An 18,365-nucleotide genomic window follows, 5' to 3' on the forward strand; every position below is an offset into this window, starting at 1 on the left:
ATCAAAGAACAATTGGAAATTTTGAAAATTGGAAAATAATTTTAATAAATAATTGTATTTCTATTACCTAGTTTAACAATCCAATTAAATTAGACTACATATATGTATCGAAATGTATTTTTTATTAAAAATTAGATGAAAAATACGATAATGGTTGTAAATCTTTTGATATTAAAGTATTATTAAAAAATACACTTTTTTTGTAATAAATTTTAAGAATATATTTCGTTTGGGTCAAATATCTTTTAAAAGACACAATCAATCCTATTTAAATAATAATTTTGTGCAAATTAGGTACTATATATATACTATGACTTCGCAGACTATATTATTACTTAAAAAGTTGTATTTTATAAATTAAATTTCTTTTGTTTTTTAATTAAATTAAATACATAATTTATAAATTCTTAGAAATTAAAAAACTTATTTATTTTTATGTTTTTTATATCTTGTATAGTGTAAATCTAAATTATCATTATTTGTAGAGCATATTTTTTTTTTTTTGATTTAAGAGATTTGTAAACAATTTAATTAACATTAACATTAAACTATATAACTATAGAATATAATTGGTTATTTATGTACACATATTTTTCTTATAAGCTCTTACATATTCGATTTTTTTTTTTAATTTTTACAATTTATTAAATCTACTTCAAAATTGTTTATGTTTATAAAGCTAGTGGGCACGAAGATTTTAATTTGATAAATTATCTATTTAAGTGTTAATTAAACGTGGTACTATATGTATAATATGTATATGTAATAATATATAATATACGTATGTATTTATATAAGGAGTGTATCATTTTTTTTACTCAACTTTGGCAATTTTATAATAAACATTATAATTTAAGGCATTATAAAAGAACTAAGTGTCATTTATTTATTTTTAGATCTATTAAAAGTATTTATTACATGGTATGAATATTTAACTGTTGAGTCAATTGTGAATAATAATATTATTGGATGCATCAACCTATAAAATTAAATGAAAACTATTTAACAAGTAGTACAGTTTTAATGAAATAATACATTAACCATTGTACATTTGTACATTCTAACTTATTTGTTAGGCTATTCACCGGTACTTAACTTTTTACTATTGTACTTGTTATGTTATTCATTTTTAAAACGTTAAGAACCATATGCAGGGCCGTATTGGGGTCTGGTGGCGCTCCTGGCAAATCACTATATTTGCACCCCTCCCCCCCCTCCAATGGGAATTTTTTTCACAAAAAATCATTTGAGATATGTAAATCATGTAACATATCTACCTAGTATAAAAAGGTACCTAATAATTACTAATAAACTTTAATAACTATTTATATTACTTTAAATATAAACAATCAATACATTATAAAAATTTGTAATTTTCTTCAAATGATTCTGTTATACAATTGTGTTAGATGATTTTAAATTCATTTTAATACAATACCTATTACAATGGTACTTTTCTGGCTTTTATAAAGGCAAATTTATCAATGAAATTAGCAAATGAAATTGTTTTAACTACATCTTTTTCATATTTCGTGAAAAATATTACATAAGTAATGTTGAAATTTGTGCCCTTTTTTTAGAATTTCGCCCTTGGCCCATGCTCTCTTGTCCAACACTGAATACGACTCTGACCACATGACGCTTGTGAGTTATGACTCTTAGATTTTATAACAAAAGTTCTGTTTGATAAAAATATAAAAAAATAATAACAAAAATATATGTTTTGTAGTAGTTTAAACTGAATTACAATGTTCGTATATTTAGGTATCGTATGTTTACAATTGAAATTAATAATATTAACTTCAAATTTGTAGAGATTTACTAAGATATAATTAAAACTACCTATATTATTTGTTTGCAATAAGATAATATTAAAACTAATTTTAAATATATATTAGTTTATAATATATGTCATAATTTGTATATATATCGCATCCACATAGTAAATATTGTCTTCATTGTGTATCTTTATGTACATATGATTCCTTTCCTAGTCAATAATAATTTTATGTGTAATTATTCTCGTCACCTTAATTAGGCAACTTGTAAACTGATTAATTATATTTTAATATAATAATAAACTATAAGTAAGTTCTAATTATAAATATAAAACTTAGTGTTCATTAAAAGCATGATATTGAAGGTCTTCATTTTGTGAACATTTAGTTAATGAAAATATTGACTTGTGGATGGGACATATAAGTATTGATTACATATATAAAATTTAAATATTTATATGTATATATTCATATACAACATCTTTAGTTTTTAAAATATTAAATGATTTATTTAAAAAAAAAAATATTATCAACTCTTTATACATAGCACATGAAATGTTGATTAAATTAACAAACATCAATATCAACAAAGTACATAACTAACTTGCCATCTCATTACACATGTATATATTATCATCATATGCCATTAATTGATGTACACGAGTATATTGATATAGATATTATTTCTAATTAATATTGATGAATAAATACAATGTACAAATTATTATTTTTATTAGATTATATTTTATATATTACATATATTTTTTAACTGTCTAGATGTTAAGATATTAAATACAAATTATGAAAAAAATATCTTATTAGAACATTTAGTTATTATAATTTTTATAATAAATTAATTAACCTGTTATGAATACATAAAACCATTGATTATAAGTACTAGTATTTATAATCAATGATAAAACTTATAGTAATAATTTATCAAATAATTCATAAGTGTTATCTAAAATATCATATTTCTATAAACATTTCAAATATTAATAAGATATTGTTTTCATATATATTACTGTCAACTCTGACCAGTTAAAAAGTTGGTCATGAAATAATATTTTATAATCTATTGCTAATTTTTTTCTTAGTAACATTTTTTTGATAAATAGAAACAAAAAATAAAAAATGGTTATTCTGAACAATTGGTTGTCACTAATTATGCTTTAGTAACTCATGTAAAACAAAATATGAATTTGTAATAAGTTTTGGAAATTAATATACATAGCAAATAATTTGAGATAATTGACAATAAAATTAAAAATAATAAATTATCTATTTTACTTAATATAAACTAGATGATTAATTATTAAAAATAATGAAATTGTGAGTGTATGTGCTTTTATTTTTTATGAGTATAGCAGCTATAGTTGGGCTAGTATGGTGTATGAGATGAGTTTTGTACTAATCACAATTGAGTTACTACATCAAGTACTATTTTTTACTGAATTAACAACTGAGTTAATATATTTCAAGCTTAGATCAACATTAAACAATGGGTACCTATTGATTTTTAAATTATGTTAATTAATATTTCATAGAAACTAGACGAATAGATTTTATACTGAATTCTACTTGATTTATTTGAAAACACTAATGACATGGATAAAAAAAAATATACAAGTAATACATACTATAATAAGTTTTAAATTCAAATTTTGTATATTAAAAGTGTATAGTTAATATTGAAAATAATTAAAAGTAAATAACATTATATTTATAAAACAATATAGATATAATATTTTTACATGCAACAGGAATACCTTATGGTATACTATAAACAAAAAATGTGTAACAAAAAAAAATATAATGTAGATATTATTAAAATTAATATACATAAAAAAATTAATAAAACATGTATAAACAAAAAAAATATATATGGTCACAATGTATTTAACGTAAAACCAAAACATTTACAAATGAAGTTTAGGAAAATATTATTAAAGAAAAATTTTTTTCATAATAAATTATTTTTAATATAATAATTATAATGATTTAATAACAAACACAATAAATGTTAAATTAATGGAACAATTATTGGTGTCTATATTTTTTTAATCAAGCATAAGATGACAATATTATTCATTAATTATTTATTATTTATCTGTGAATCATAGTGTTTTTCAATATTTTTGTTTGTTACAATGCTTAATATCTTACGTAAAATACATAACATACACTTTGTATTTTAAATTATAGCTTTAAAATTGAGCAACAATTAAAACTCAATCTTTAACACTATTCACTAATAGTGTTTAAGTCTTTTATTATGCAAAGAGATCATATTCTATCAATTATAATATTTACGGGATAAACAAATTATTAATAATTTATGGCATTTTATTTATAGGAATGAAAAAGATCACTCTAGAACATTATTAGGATATGGATTATATTTAAATATAATGGTGAGATGTGGTTTGGTAAGCTGTCATACGAAACATCATTACAAACAGTTCCATGTGTAAATTTTGACAAAAAAAAAAACACTGATACGTAAATTTTTACATGACAAAAAATAAATAAAAATTCTTATGTTCCTACAAGAATATAAATTTAAATATGGCGTAATAGAAATATAGCAGTATATTTAATAATTGTTATCTATATTTATCTAGTTTTACATGTAAGATGATGATATATAGATAAAAACATTTCTAATAATCTTAATATATTATTATATATAATTAATGTTTTAAAAATATTTTGAACAAATACATAATGTATCAATAAAGAATATTAGATTGTAATAAATCCCAAAAAAAATTAGTGAAAAATTAAAATATATATATTTAGAATAAAATATTAGATAACAACTAAATAATTAAAGTGTTTGATTTTCTGTTATAAAATTAAAATTAAATTTAATTATTTATATAATTTTTATTCATCTTTATTTTAAATATTCATACTCTATAATCTAAATTTTATATTTTTTATGAAACACAAAAATACACAAATTTAAGTTATACATTTTAAGTATGAAGAAAACAATTTGTATTTATAAAGAATGTGCATGTATTAGATGTATTTTTTTTGTCAGAATTTACATATGAATGATTTTTACCTGTTTCATTTCGTATGAGAACTTACATTTACCCAATAAAATTACCTATTGTTTTTAATTTTTAATTTTTTAATTTAATTAAAAGTTTAATAAAATATTTGAAAAATTCTTTAAATTCTTAATTAAATTTGAAATTTTAATTGTTTTCAGTTTATAATGTTGTGAAGCATAAGTCTTATTTAATAAAAGTCTTAGCAGGGAACATCAAAGACCAAAAGCACGGTGCGTAATAGGAATGTAAATTAAAAAGACTACAAATAGCCGTAATTATGGATAGAATACTTCCCATAAGTCCAATAGTAATAACAAAATAAAAGTACAGTCTAGCTTTCCACGGCAGTGACCTGAAAATAAATAAAATATTAATAATGTACAGTACTAAATAATTGGAATTAGACTATCTATAATTATATTTATTAAATGTCTATAATTCTGTACAGAGTATTGCATATTAATATAAGAATAAAATATAATTATTCAACCTTATACTTTCAGTTTAAAGGCTATAAATCTCTTTAATTTAAAGTGATTTAAACTGTTATTCTTTTGGATAGAAATACAATTTTGAGTAAAATTCATAATAATTTAAATTAAGATTATTATTTTACTCACATTTTAAAATTGGTTTTAGAGAATGGGATTCTTAAAAATTTTCTAAGGCTAATTTTTTTATTGATTAATAGAAATATATTAAATATTTGTAACATTTTTACTACACAAAAAGTATAAGTTAAAAAAGCCTAACAGCTCTTTGCTAAAAATCCAAAAGTAAAAAGAAAAACTTAATTTTTTTTCTTTTAATTTACAGGTCTACATTTCTAAAATAGGTAAAAAACAAATATAATTGATTTTGAGTACTTGTAAATTAATATTATAAACAATTATAAAAAAAGTATTAAAAGATCTATTTTTAATAAAAAGTTTTACATAAAATGAGTGATTTATAATTACATAATAAACATTTTATAAATTTAATACATTATAAAATACTTTCATACCTATCAGGCCAATTGGGATGTTGCATTACGCATAATTTCAAGTAGAATAGTGATGGAAGCACAAATGTTGTAAATGAAATAGTCGAGCTGCCAATCAAAGATACTAAAAAGTTGAAATTTGGTACAATTTGTCCAAGAAAGATCATAGCCACCAACATGCCCATGCGCACAATGAATCTTTGAAAACTGAAGGCTAAAATAAAAGTAATGTTAATGTAATAATTAATATTTCCTTATATCTAAACACGTTTAACTTAAAATAATTAATTGTACTTACATTCTTGGGGAGTATTGAATAAGTTCTCCAATTGTTGAGATAATGGGTTCGCAATAATTATGAATCCAAGAATGAGATGAGCAATCATTAAACCAATGGCTGCGATGGAACACCACGAGTCACCAAGGGACATGAAGAGGTTTGGTTCAATTTTCACATCATAGGCAACGTATGAAATGACAACAATTGTTCCAAATATAAAAGCCATCACTAAATAAAACATATAAATTAATTAAACAACAAGTAATTTTCATTTTTAAATGTAAAATTGATAGATCTATTATGTTGTATACAGAGTTGTATAGCTCTTCTAAATATAAAATAAAATAAATTTATATAAAATGATTATTAGTCAAACTTCTTTCAATAGTTATTCAACATACATAAGAATTGAAATAGCAGATATAGAAGATTTAACACAATTACGATAATTATTACACTAAAGTAATTTTTATTACGATTAAAGTTTGAAATTTATTAAATAAAAATAAATTCAATATCAGAGTTAACATTTATTATATTCTCGATCAATGTGAATTTTGATTTTTATATTGTTAAACGTTTTTGTTGGTCAACGTTTATAAAATAAATAAATGCTTAATTCTGATTGTGATGGAGATATAATTGTAGGTGCTACTCACTAGAGAAAACCGTGATAAGACTGCGTGAATATCGGTTTACTTTGAACATTTCATTCTGTACAACGGGAAACGAGACTGCTCCGCCATAACAAAACAATATTGTACCATAAGACAAGAAGAACTGATCTGTGTTCCATTCATAATCATGCAACATTGGCAAATTTCCTTCTTGGTTTCTGATGTCCAATAATATTTGCATGATCACTAAATAACATGCGGTCAACGCGGTCAATAATGCTGTGAGGGCTACAATGCTATATCAACAAATAATAATTAAGATTCATTATTAGAATATTCAGACATAAAATATAGCCAATGAGAATTTAAATTGGTAAGAACTAGCAAAGCGAACGTTATAAATGCAACCACTTTATCAAATATTGTATCAAAACGAAAATAAAAATAGAATAGATTGATAAAATATTCTGTTAAAATTGTTATTGTATATTTTATTGTTCAACCACCGATTTAGTATTAAACGAGTATATTTTGCGTTTTATTATAATAAACAAATAAACAATATATATATATATAGATCAATAATTATTTTTATGTTTATTATCATATAATCATGATTTTAAACAAATAATGAACAATATAAATATAAAACGGTGCATTGATGCATAACTGAATATTACATTCTTTTGTTTTAAATGCGTGTTAGACAAACATATAGTACCGAGAATCTTTTGGGTTTTCTACAAACATTAATGAGCTCATAGAAACGGAAAATACAACCAGCCAAGTGCAAAAGGTAGCCTCTGGATGAGAACTTGAAAATAACCGATGGGCAGCTTCGGCGGTTAGCATCAGGTATACAGTCGCGGCTCCAAAAAGTGTAACGTTGATTAATGTTGTAGATATTATACTAGAAAACAAATAATAATTATTTAAAATATTTATTGAGATTAAGTTGTATATTAAATTATTCTACTCGTTTTGACTTTAACTCGAATTTGAATATTCACCTTGCTATCTTTCCAAACGAATGAAATGCTATAGTAGAATACGGATCTCTAACTGGATAATGTCTATTTTCCATTGCACGTTCTTCGAGTATCAACCAACAAGTTCCAAGACAAGTACTGCTATAAGCGGTTGCGACTGCGAAAGCCGCCAACATTACGAAACCGAGCCAACCTGTACAAATGTTATTACAATACGAGTATGTTAAAAATGTGTTATTATTTCACACAATTTTCCTACTAATATTTAAACTTGTAAGCCACTATCACTTTGTATATTTATAAGTAATAAACGTTACTGTTTGGTAAAGTTCGATCAAACTTTTATAATTTGACCTACCCAACTTCACTACTGCCCATGGTGCAACAAGCATTCCTATTCCAGTCAGTTCACCAACTATGAACATCGATGACATTCTAGTATTGAATCCTGATCCTACGTATTCATCGATGTAAGTCACTTGTACCTAATAAAAAACAATTAACTTTAATACAATTATTGCAGGTGTACGCATTGATGTTTTTTTCATTTTATCAAATTAGAAAGTTTACTGATGCAGTAATTTTATAGAAATCTCTATTAATATAATTTAAACAAACCTTTGAAATAAATTATGTATATTAACATAGCAATTTTAAAACATTAATATGGGTTTTTCATGTACTGTAGCATCTTGTCAATTTTAAATTTCAATATTTTATTTCTAATTTTTGATTTTACTACATATAATTATAAATAATATTTTACTTTCAGATGCTTCGTTTATTCTAAAAATGTCTAATACTGTTAATGATTATTATTTTTTTAATTTATCAAAACATTATTTATTACTACATAAAATAAAAAAAAATACTTAAATAAAATACACAACTTAAACTTTAATTCAAAAGAAAGCTACTGAGATAGTTGATAAATAAATATTAAATAGGTATCGTATATGCAATGCCGGATTAAACATTTGTGGGCCACTAGGCAATTCAAATTTTGGGCCCTGTAAAATTATTTTTTACATACATCTTTAATATTACTATTCAATGATTAAAATAAACAGCTTTAATAATAACTAAATATTATTAATAAATAAAATCATGTTTATAACATTTTTTTTATTTGAAAGAAAAATTAATTAATTATTATATTATTTCTATTTTTTTCAAAATAATTGTATTACTATTACTGCATATAACATCTACAACTTAATATAAATTATATTTCATTATGACTTTTGTCCCGTAAATTCGTAAATAAAATACAGATATTATTAAATAAAAAAATATATAATTTTCCATTTTCACAGGGCCTCTTAAATTAGTGAAGCCCTAAGGCGGGCGCCTACTCCGCCTAATGGGTAATCCGGCACTACGTATATGTACCTAATATTGTAATGTTTATATGATTGACAGTAAAAGACGATTACAAAGTCATGAATTTCAGCAAAAGGTATGAAATAATTTCACGCTTTATGAAATGTAGTACATACCAATTATTAAATATGCAGATAGATATTAGTTAAATATAATTATTTAAATACAATAAAAAATATAGGTAGTTCGTAATTATATTATTATAATAATTTAATTATTTTAAATCAGAATTGAAATGTATAAAGGTCGATTTACACTGGTCCGGGCCGGAGCCCAAGCGGGTTTTAGAAAAATATTATCATATTGAATTTATTCCGACAATTCACACTTGTCCGGACCGAACCCGGGCCGGGCGTTCGTGCGGGATCCGGGTCAAAAAATAATTGTTTAAAACAATTCTCTATCTGGGTTCCCGGACAGGTTGACGCCGGTCCGGACACGTCATGACAAATGTGAATGAAGAACCGAGCCGTGTCCATGTTTTGTGTTTTTCATTTAATCACCATTCGTCATATGTCATACAAATTTCGAAAAAGCTGTTGGTTCATAATTAAATATTTTAAATTATAACTATGGATTCAGAAAAATATTATGAGTTTAGAACTTACTTAAAATTTATTTGCTTTGAGTATTAGTTTTATAATTAAAAATTTAATTCAGGTAAACATTTTAGTACTAAGATATTAGAAAAATGCACAAAGACAAACCACGTGGTTTTTCATTCGTTCGAGACTGATGACTGAAGTAAAATTATAAGTTGTAAATAAAACAAAATTGTTAATTCAGATGGGGCCCGGACGAGTGTGAATGCCTGATCCGAGTCAATCCGGACGTGCCATTATGTGTCATGAACCAAGCTCGGACCCGGCCCGGACCAGTGGGAATCGACCTTAATACGGGATAAACATGTATGTATACAAAGTATAAAACGTATAATATATTACACACATAGGCGTAACTAGGCCTTTACATCAGGGGAGTCTAGAGTTCTATAAAATGTTATAGCAAAATAAGGCATGAGAAAATAATTACCCCCACGGTCCACATAGTCTTAATTTATATGAATTACCTAAAAACATGACAAGATCAATCGATTAAAACATTTCTGAATTTGTATAATATAATATATAACATTTAATTTGATTAATAATTAATAATGCATAATATTTTTTTGTTTCGCACATTCACCTAAATTCCATAAAAATAAATAATGTATAATATGGGGTAGGTACCTAAAATAATAATCAATAATACTCAGTATCAAAAATTGTATGTATGAGTTTATTTCTTCATTCAGATATTTTTAAACAAACTTAGCATCAAATGTACACAAAATGAAATAAGAAATTTAATAATATAATTATAAACAATACAAATCCATACGTCTATTTTTCATAACAAATTTATTTAAAATATTTTCCGTCTTAAAAGTATTTGAAATATCTTTCAATATGTAAAATGGATACATCTGTAAATCTATCCTGGGCCATACTAGATCTGATCTAGGTTTTTATTTTTCGCATGACGGATTGTTTTGTTTTATTTTTGAACAATGATCCAGATATCTTTGCCAATTTGTTGGGTTTATATTTTGCCGATTTTTACCACAAGCACACTATTTATCGATGTTAGACTTAGACATATTTGGAGTTTGAACACCAAAACAAATTACACAGTACAAGTATCGTAAACAAATTAAAATATAAAAAAAAGAGATATGTAATTATGTAAGTACCGAGTGTACGAGTAGAATGCAGATACGTTTGCCGTGTACTAGTACGACTGGCATGTGTGTAAATTGCTTTTCCGGGATTTTTTACCTTTATAAATACAGTCCAAAGTGTCTACGATATTGTCTTTATATATAGTATTATTAGAGCAGAGGACTTGTAGCATTTGTATATTTTTTTGCACAGTAACAAAAATAGCAGAGTGCAAAACAAATACGTTTCATGCTACCATAAAACTAGTTTTGAAATTTTATTGTGCATATAAATGCATATTTTGCATTTTTTTGGTTTTAGGGCATATTTCTTCCGTTTTATACTTTTAGATACATGTTTTAAATAATTTATCATTTGATCAATATTTTTTTGTCAACATTTTTATTTATTTATTTATACAAACAAAATAACGTTGAATTTAAAATGATTTTAAATTTTGATCATAATATTAATATGGTTTTTGACTTTTCCCAGACCCATCACGGTTTTACTAAAAACACGTCTCGAGAGTTGTCGATTAGATTGATTGTCGGGTTATTCATGTTATTTATAGACAGATGAGATAATATTGTTCAACGCACAAAATATTGATACGGGCCACGGGGACGTCTACCGTCGACATCAGACATATTCATATTTCAGTAATCGCTTAGTAATCGTTTCTCAACAGTCCAAACACGTTCTATTTACTATTAATTATAAAAAATGCCTAAAGTAAGTATCCAAATAAGAAAACCCATAAAATAAACCCAATTAATTAATTGTAACTTGTAAATTGTTAAATAAAGTTGTAAATAAAATGTATTCATAATATTAAATACCTACAGAAAAATTCTTATTTTTTGTTTAAAAAAATTCATTTTAAAATGCATAGGTATTTTAAAAGCATATCTACAAGTCCTCTGCCCTAATTATTATCATATTCTATTTCAAATTTATTATCAACAGACTTCTGCGAAAACTCGCAGCCGCCGAAGAACTTTCTTAGTTGGAATCACAGATAATAAATAGAATAAACACTTTATGGTTGAAATAGACTTAGATTATAATCAAATATAAATATCTCTCTACCGCCAACTAGATAATATAAGTATATTTAAAAATAGATCCAAATGTATTATCAAATAACATTACAAATCACTAATTGTTAGAGAGCCCACAAACTACAGACTTTTTATCGGCCGATAGTTTAGTCGGCTTTTAAATTGTATGAAGGTTGATGTAAGAGCCCACATTAAAACGATTTGGTATCGGCCGATTAATAAGTTTGATGGGCTGTACGATTGCCTTCAAACTAAACAGTCGGCGAACTATCGGTCGACTGTTTAATCAGTATGACGTTCTCCCATCGCCCGCACACATGCTGATTAATTAGTTGGCCGTCTAGACCGATAGAAGGTAAGTCGACACAGGAAGTTACTGCTGTGCTAAAATATGTCGCTGTTTATCGAATCATCTATTGAAAATTTAATAGAAGAAATCGAAAAAAGAGCAGCGTTCAATAATTTTGAATGTGTTGTATAGAACTTTCTTTGTAATAATCTATCAGTGTAGATAGGAAGTACCCAATATTCTAGGTTTCTTTTCTTCTTAATCCTTCTTCTCCGTTCTATCAAATATATTATATATACTATATTATATTAATATATTATATATTCTATAATTACATTCCTGGAAAAAATTTTGTCATTCATTTTCACGCGACCACTTTCTTCAATAGCAACTAATACATATCATTTAATATAATAACTATATAACAAAATTATCGATAGCAATGATCGGCCGACTGTTGGTAGGTGTGCGCAGTCACCACCAACCCGACTAAACTATCGGTCGATAAGAAGTCTGTAGTGTGCAGATAACCTTACTATTGAAACTGCTTTCGAACTATTATTCGTTATCATATGAAACATTTCTACATTGCCGGAGACTTAAAATTAATACTATTATATACTATAGCGGTTTGTAAGTAAATTTGTCCAAAAAATGTTGGAGGGGCTCCAAGGAATTCTAGGGGGCTTCAGCCCCTCCAAGTCGCCCCTCCTAGTTACGCTTATGACTACACATAATTATATACGTTTTATATAGTAAGAAAATAAAATCCGTTATAAACAAAAATACATTAATAATTTACACTAACTATTCAAAAAGGAAATATAAATTATAAATAGACAAGCGTGGTGCTAAAGATTTATTATTAATAATTATCATTATCTTGTTACAGACGTATTTATAGTAAATTCATTGTACTTGTGACATTTATAACACTATTAATATTTTTGGCAACATTTAAATTTTATTTTAGTATATCAATGTAATAATATATGCATAATATATTCTGTGTCTGTAGGATTTTTTTTATTATTTTCTATTCAGATAGATTAGAAAGAATGAGAGAAGAAAATTATGAACAAAAATATTTATTTTATAATTTATATGATATATAAAATTATTAAGTATAAAAATAAAAAACCTAATTAAATATTTGAAACAGGAAGTATTTTTAATTTTCTAATAGTGAATAATACGTTTTATACGTATTATTCGCGGGATATTATACATGTAACATATAAAACATTTTATACTCATATATTACCAACCGTATTTTAAGCCTATTAGTTTAAAAATAATGTTAACGTATAAAAATGTGTTTTTATTATTATTTTTTTTTTTTTTGTCAACGAGTGTAATAGTTTTATGTTATTCAAAATCTGTAACTGATTAGGGTGTGTAAAATACGATCACTAGTATACATTTATTTAGGAATTAATAACTAAAAAGTTAATCGAAATAAGATTAATTAATGTTATGGTTAAATTACGAAAAATATTTTCGTACAGTGCTGTAAAATTGCGGTAAACATCTTGCGATGAAAAATATTTTACAGGAGAATACATATAATTTTTCCTAATACATATCCTCTAATGGACTATTACGTTTAATTATTTTATTAAAATGTATTTAATTAAGCAGTATCTCAATATTTTTTAAACTGATCTTTAAAGGAAAAAAAATCTTATAGCTAATTTTATTTATTAATGACTGAATTAACGAAAAAATATAAATTATAACACCATATAGGTATACATATCAACTTCATATTTAAATTAAAGTATACCAGAGGGAATAAACGATAAATATGGATGGTAAAAACTAAAAATATATTGCAGTTTTTCTTTGTGATAATATTTTTCGTTTATTTTGCCAAACATATGAAATTATTGTTTTTATTTTTTAATTTTTTTTTCAACAGTAAAATGTTCAAATTATCGACTGAAATATCAGGGATAAATATCTGAAATAATCTAACGTGTATTAAATGCATTAAAATGTGACAACAACAACAACAATAATAATAATAATAATAATTTTAATAATTAGAGATTAGAAGTTATGGGAGGTAATATTGCAAAATAGGCATACTAAACAATTGTTGTTTTTTAAAATTTGAAATATATTGACGAATCACCACCAATCGTTCATGTCTGATTGTTTTATAGTGCCGTAAACCTTTTACTACTTTGACCTCACAAATTTTACAAAATAAAATATCGCAAAAATATTTTCATCAAATTCTGTTACGTCTTTCCGGGGCCGTAACAACCCCCTTGTTTGGACGAGAAGCGCCTACGCCCTGGACACAACACCTGGCGCGAAAATGAAAAATTTGCATTTTATTTTCAAAATTATACCGTCAATGTTGTATATTTTATTTACATAAACTATAATGTCCTTTAAGTAATTGTTAAAAATAATATAGAATAATTAAAATATTTTTAAGTGAAAAATACATAGAAGAATTTTGAAGTTTCACCCCGGGTGCAATACTTGGTTACTGCGTATTTCTTTTAACTAGATAAGTACTTTCGGTATTAAATACTCAATAACGAAAACACAATAAAAACTAGAGCATATACGACGGAAAAACTAAATTTTATTTTTGAAAGTTGTGAAAGAAAAAATAATTGCGTAATATTCAGATAAGATAAAAATAACCGATGTCTTGATAAGTAATTATATTTTATTTTATTTCAATTCAAATACTATTCTATAATAAACGATTTATAAATATACGTTATAGATTTTTGGTTTTTACGCTGTATTGAAACTACAGGTTTTGTCATCAATTATTTTATAGGATATTAACCCATATTAAAAATAAATTTACTAAAAATATGTTTATATGCATGGAAAACCATTAATATGCAATCTTGAAAAAGTTACCAAAATATTCAAAAAATTAACTACAAATACGAATTCACAAGATTATAGAACAGATTTTTAACTAACCTATCTATACATAGAAAACACAAGCAAAATAATCGAATTTCTATAATTTCTCATCTCTATTAATAATAGTTATAACAACAATTATGATGGTTATAATCAGGGCTCATAACTTATAGCATTTACATATTTTTGTTGAGAGATCCTAGAAATACCTTTATCAGTTATAAATTTGTTTTATATAACTAAGAAGTTTAATATGAAATTTCATGTTGCATATTTTTGCATATTTCAAAATATAAGTGCTATTTTGCTTTTTTTTTATTTTCCAGACTTATTTTTGCATATTTAGAAAATTGTTATTTGCTGTGTATTTTGCTTTTTTAAGTCCTTTCCAGTTCTGTAGCGTTTAAAACATTTTTTTCTTAATAATAACAAGTAATAATTATTATAGTAGTATTATTTTTTATATTTGTAATTAATTAATTTTAATTAACTAATTATTTTTCTTTTGGTTTAAATTATATATTTCTTTGTATCATATAGCGACGCGATCAGAACTTTAACAATATAAGTTTAAATTTTTTTTTTTATACATGATACGTGAAAATTGTTTTTTTATACATACGTTTTTTTTAATAATAAATGAAAATTGTTTATTTTTATGTTATATTTATTTTTGCTCATTTTTATATTTTTACTACATATTCAAGCGCTAATATGAATATTTTTAATAGCTTATTATAGAGCTTATAACTACTTTTTTTAGAGTTATAAGTTATGAGTCCTGGTTATGATAGTAATAATAATGGTATTGAATACGAACAGGACTAGAACGCTATACGATCGTTATAAGCGTGAAATAAAAAGCTCCGTGTTCGTACACCATAACAATATAGGGTTGTCGACAAGCGACGGGGACGGCGAGAACGGTTTTGATTACTTACACTTGCGCCGTCGAAGAGCAACGGGTTGCACGCAGGGCACCGGGGGCTGTAGTCCACTTGTCCGTTGCCGGTCGAGCCGCGAACCAGATGGCCCACGTGACCGCCTTCGGTGACGGTGCGCGGCGAGACCTGATTGCGGAACAGCTGTTCGCCGAGCTGCTCGGCATCGGCGGCAGAAAGCGCGGGTGGTCCGTCTTCGTCGGTCATGACGTCGCGGTCGTCGTGATGCAGCGGACAGAATGCGGCGATGTGCGTCGGTAAGTGCGCGCGAGCGTATGCAGTTGCGTTCGTTCGGGATCCGTCGACGGAATGTTCGTCCGCCGCTCGTACGGCGTAGTCATCGCCGTTGTCGTCGCCGTCGTCGCCGCCACCGAAGGGTCTCGCCGGGAAAACCGGTGGCGGGGATACGACGTCGACGGGAGGACCCGACGGCGATCGTTCATTGGTCCTACAACGGCGGCGGCGGCGGCGGCGGTGATCGTCCGATATCGGTAACGGCGGCGTCGGACGATTGCCGCGCGTATACTATTGTATAACGTTGCGCGATACACTCTTGCTGGAAATAAAAAAAAAAAATAAAAAAATGTATTAAAATACAACGATATTATGTATCCCCGAGCCGCTGTATTCAGCAGTAAAAACGTTACGATGTCGTGTTGCCGGCATATCCGACCGAGTTCTGTGCCGCGACTCACGGGAACGAAGTTTTCGACGAGACCGCTATCTCCGTTCCATCTGCTCTCCTCGACGGGCCTCCGGTGCGCACCGGTTGATGTAGCCGTTTTCACCGCCACGCGTGTTTTTTTTTTCGACGTTCCATATCGCTCTCTCTCACTCTCTCTCTTTCTCTTTCTTTCTCTCCCACTCCCTCTCGCTCTCTCTCGCTCTCTTTCACACACACACACTCTCTCTTCTCTCTCTCTCTCTCTCTCTCTCTCGCCAAGTATCGCTGCTACGCGTTCTCCGCCGCCTTCGCTTAAAACTGCGTTGGACGTAATACCAACGTGTGCGTGCGCGCAACAATAATAACGTCGTCTTGTGCATGTCATACAATTTTATGATTTTATGATCGTGTGACGATAACGACGACCGATGTTCTTCGAACGCGACGTGATCGCTGTACGCTCATACGGAAACGCGCACGGGCGGTTTGGCGAACACTAACATAGGCCCGGAACGTTGGTTTTCGTTATCGTCGTCTTGTGACATCCGCATAATAATTACTATGTCGTCGATTTGAACCGAGCCCGTCGGAATAGAACGTTTCCGCGGGCCTTTGAAATCACGAAATTCAACGTACCCGGGAGTGATACCGGAAATGGGCGTGGGAAAGAGTATTACAAGAACAGTCAAAAAATGTTCGGATCGTCATTGGTTTCGACTGTATTTATCGAGCGACCGTCATTTTATATTTATTATTTTTTTTTTGTTTCTAATGAATACAATTATTTGTTTTTCGTTATGAGTGTCAGACGTTTTTACCGCTGAAATATAATAACATACAAGTATTATACCGTCTCATAACCGGAGTACAATGATATCGATTGAACGAACACATAAACAACATACAACAATGTTTATATTATGGATAATCGTGTGCGTCTAAGTTCAAAACACTTTGCCAGCATGTGTACATAATGCAATATCTCTATGATGGAAAACAGAATTTGCCACCGTTAATAACGTTGCAGTCGAATTCTGTGCGTATATGACTTTATATTGTATTATTATTGCCGAACAATTATTTTACCACGCACGGTATATGATGAATATAATATGGATATGAGAATGCTATTTGCAGGGCTTTATCGAGTTCTAAGTATAGATGGGAAAATTAAATTAAAATTGTTCGTTGAAACCGTGCATATTATGTGGAAGCCGTTTTAAATGTTTTTAATTTGTACGTCTCCTCTATAATATTGTCATAAATAATAGAAAAGGGTTTCAACGCCTATACATTTTACTGTAATTGTACGCTCTTTATACGTCATGAATTGGTGTCCCTCCAGTCCGTGCCATATTCTTTTAACGATGTCTTGGTGTTAGCTGTTATTTTTTCACACTGAATAATAATGTTAAACTATAATAATACAGAAACGAATTAACAAAACGGTCATAATCGAATTATTCGGCTTTCATTTTTCCAGAACATTAAATTTTTCCTTTACGTATCAAATTTTTTTAAATAAATCACGGTTAACAGTTATTATAATATTTGAGGGCAACCTTCGCAAGTTGGAAACAAATTTAATTATTTTGAAAATACGGTGTCGAAAAATGTTACGGTTTAAAGTAGTTGTGTAGGTACTCAACGTTATTATATGTCAATAAAATATGAAACATAATGTATTTTGTCAACTGTAATATTGT

General features: G+C 27.3%; 1 protein-coding gene across 1 annotated transcript; it reads right to left on the reverse strand.

Moving 5' to 3' along the window:
* Positions 1-4,796: 4,796 nt before the first annotated feature.
* Positions 4,797-16,768, reverse strand: LOC112689746 (amino acid transporter AVT1J-like). The gene is made up of 8 exons (XM_025563578.1): positions 15,996-16,768; positions 8,073-8,199; positions 7,736-7,907; positions 7,447-7,635; positions 6,768-7,021; positions 6,127-6,336; positions 5,850-6,042; positions 4,797-5,195 (listed from the first exon to the last, which is right to left on the reverse strand). The coding sequence occupies exons 1-8, from the start codon at positions 16,200-16,202 to the stop codon at positions 5,027-5,029; spliced, it is 1,521 nt and encodes a 506-aa protein (XP_025419363.1). The 5' UTR covers positions 16,203-16,768; the 3' UTR covers positions 4,797-5,026.
* Between the last annotated feature and the right edge of the window lie 1,597 nt (positions 16,769-18,365).

This window comes from Sipha flava, unplaced genomic scaffold (genome assembly GCF_003268045.1).
Source record: "Sipha flava isolate LNK unplaced genomic scaffold, YSA_version1 46_pilon_pilon, whole genome shotgun sequence".
Taxonomy (NCBI): Eukaryota; Metazoa; Arthropoda; class Insecta; order Hemiptera; family Aphididae; genus Sipha; species Sipha flava.

Bases quoted from the DNA above. Each gene is read 5' to 3' on its own strand.
- LOC112689746 (XM_025563578.1), bottom strand. From the start codon at position 16,202: ATGACCGACGAAGACGGACCACCCGCGCTTTCTGCCGCCGATGCCGAG. The intron at 7,022-7,446 runs GTACTATATGTT...TTGTTGATATAG, and splicing joins GAAAACCCAAAAGATTCTCG to CATTGTAGCCCTCACAGCAT. The intron at 5,196-5,849 runs GTATGAAAGTAT...ATTTATTTTCAG, and splicing joins CATCCCAATTGGCCTGATAG to GTCACTGCCGTGGAAAGCTA.